This window comes from Rhincodon typus, chromosome 47 (genome assembly GCF_021869965.1).
Source record: "Rhincodon typus isolate 14 chromosome 47, sRhiTyp1.1, whole genome shotgun sequence".
NCBI classification, from domain to species: domain Eukaryota; kingdom Metazoa; phylum Chordata; class Chondrichthyes; order Orectolobiformes; family Rhincodontidae; genus Rhincodon; species Rhincodon typus.
In genome coordinates this window covers 8,536,885-8,538,716 of record NC_063378.1, presented here as the reverse complement: position 1 = coordinate 8,538,716, position 1,832 = coordinate 8,536,885, and the positions used below count along the sequence as shown (strand labels likewise).

Sequence of the window (1,832 nt, the reverse complement as noted above, 5' to 3'; positions counted from 1 at the left end):
GACATTACAAGCTTTGCAAGAGCCAGCTAGTGAAGTAGGGACAGTTTGTCGCCAATGAGATGTGCTGCTCCATTTCACATAAAGATAATAAGGTAACCAGCAAAACTGAGCCAGCGTTATTTACAGTGATCACCTGTTTGACCAAACTTTGTCCTCTTGGCTGAGAGTTGGGGGGGTTCGTGAATTCGATGGGGAGCGGTACTCGGAACGTTGGTGCCAAATTCCTCTTTGCTACCATCTGCTGCAGACCACTTCCACCCTACTAAGACAGTGTAGATGTACAGAGGGATCTTGGGGGTTCAAGTCCATAGCTCCCTGAAAGCGGCCACACAAGTAGATAAGGTGGTAAAGGAGGCATATGGCATGCTTGCCTTTATTGGTCGGGGAATCGAGTACAAGAGTCAGGATGCCATGTTTATAAGACTTTGGTTAGGCCACACTAAGAGTATTGTGTTCAATCTGGTCACCACATTACAGGAAGGATGTGGAGGCTTTGGAGAGGGTGCAGAAGGGGTTTACCAGGATGCTGCCTGGATTACAGGCTATGAGCTATCAGGAGAGGCTAGAAAAACTCGTGTTGTTTTCTCTGAAGTGGAGGAGGCTGAGGGGAGACTTGATAGAAATCTATAAAATTACGAGATGCATGGATAGGGTTGACAGTCAGAGTCTTCAGAGTTGATATGTCTAAAACTAGGGGGCATGCATTTAAGGTGAGAGGGGTGAAAGTTCAAAGGAGATGTGAGGGGCAGGATTGTTACACACAGAGAGAGGTGGGAGCGTGGAACATGCTGCCAGGGGTGGGGGTGGAGGCAGGTAAAACAGGGGCATTTAAGGGGCTTTTAGATAAACACGTGAATACGCGAGGAATGGAGGGATATGGACCAAGAGCAGGCAGAAGGGATTAGCTTAATTTGGCGTTATGTACAGCACAACATTGTGGGCTGAAGGCCCGTTCCTGTGCCGTACAGTTCTATGCTCGAAGACCATGAGGAAGGTGGCTGGAGGGGGGGGTTGATCTGTACCAGGAACAAGCGCTGGATATTTGGTTAGCTCTGTAAATATTCACGTTTGGTTATTGAGGGAGTACGATGAAGGTGAGAGGGGGTTTGGGTTCAGACACTTGATCCTGGCAGCACTGGGTGACGATGGGTGGGGAAGCTGGGTTGGCGGGGTTGGGGAATATCGTAGTCTCCACTTTCTCCAACATTTCCGAAAGGGATCGAACAGGAAGCAGAATGCACAAGTGAAGTAGAGTCACTCAGTTTCGAAACAGAGAGAGGAAGAAAATACCAGCGGGGAGTTTTTATCCTGACCACGCTGCACCAATTCCAGGGACGGAAGTTAACCACAGTCACTTCTGGTGGTATTTAATGTCTGCATACACAGTCAACTCCTCTGCCTGAACATTTTGCCTGTGAACAGACGCTGCAGCTAGGACGTTAAGATCCAGCGATGCATATATGATCCTCTCATTGTCCTGTTAACACAGGCAGAAACACAGAGAGAGTTTCAGTCTTCAACTTCAGCTGACACAACAAAACGCAAAGAATTCCAAACCACAACAACAGCAACAGAACTGAGCAGTTTCTTTACACGAGGAGGGATGTTCCGATGATGGAGGGAGCATAGCGAAGGTGTACCAGGCTGATCCACAGAATGCTTACAGTGTGGGCCCATCAGGTCAATGACAACCCTCTAAAGAGTGTCCCAAACCCCTATCGCTGTATTTCCCATGGCTAACCCACCCAGCCTGTGCGTCCCCAGACATTACAGACAATTTAGCACGGCCAATCCACCCTAACCTGCACATCCCTGGGCACTATGGGTAATTT

The 1,832-nt window shown here is 48.6% G+C and overlaps 1 protein-coding gene across 1 annotated transcript in view; it reads right to left on the bottom strand.

Annotated features, from left to right (window-relative positions):
• Positions 1-346: 346 nt before the first annotated feature.
• Positions 347-1,832, bottom strand: part of LOC109923692 (nectin-1-like) — a 50,337-nt gene continuing 48,851 nt past the window's right edge. Inside the window, exon 7 of the mRNA XM_048620544.1 lies at positions 347-1,477. Coding sequence (XP_048476501.1) covers positions 1,352-1,477 — 126 coding nt within the window. The 3' untranslated portion in view covers positions 347-1,351. The remainder of the gene's footprint in view (positions 1,478-1,832) is intronic.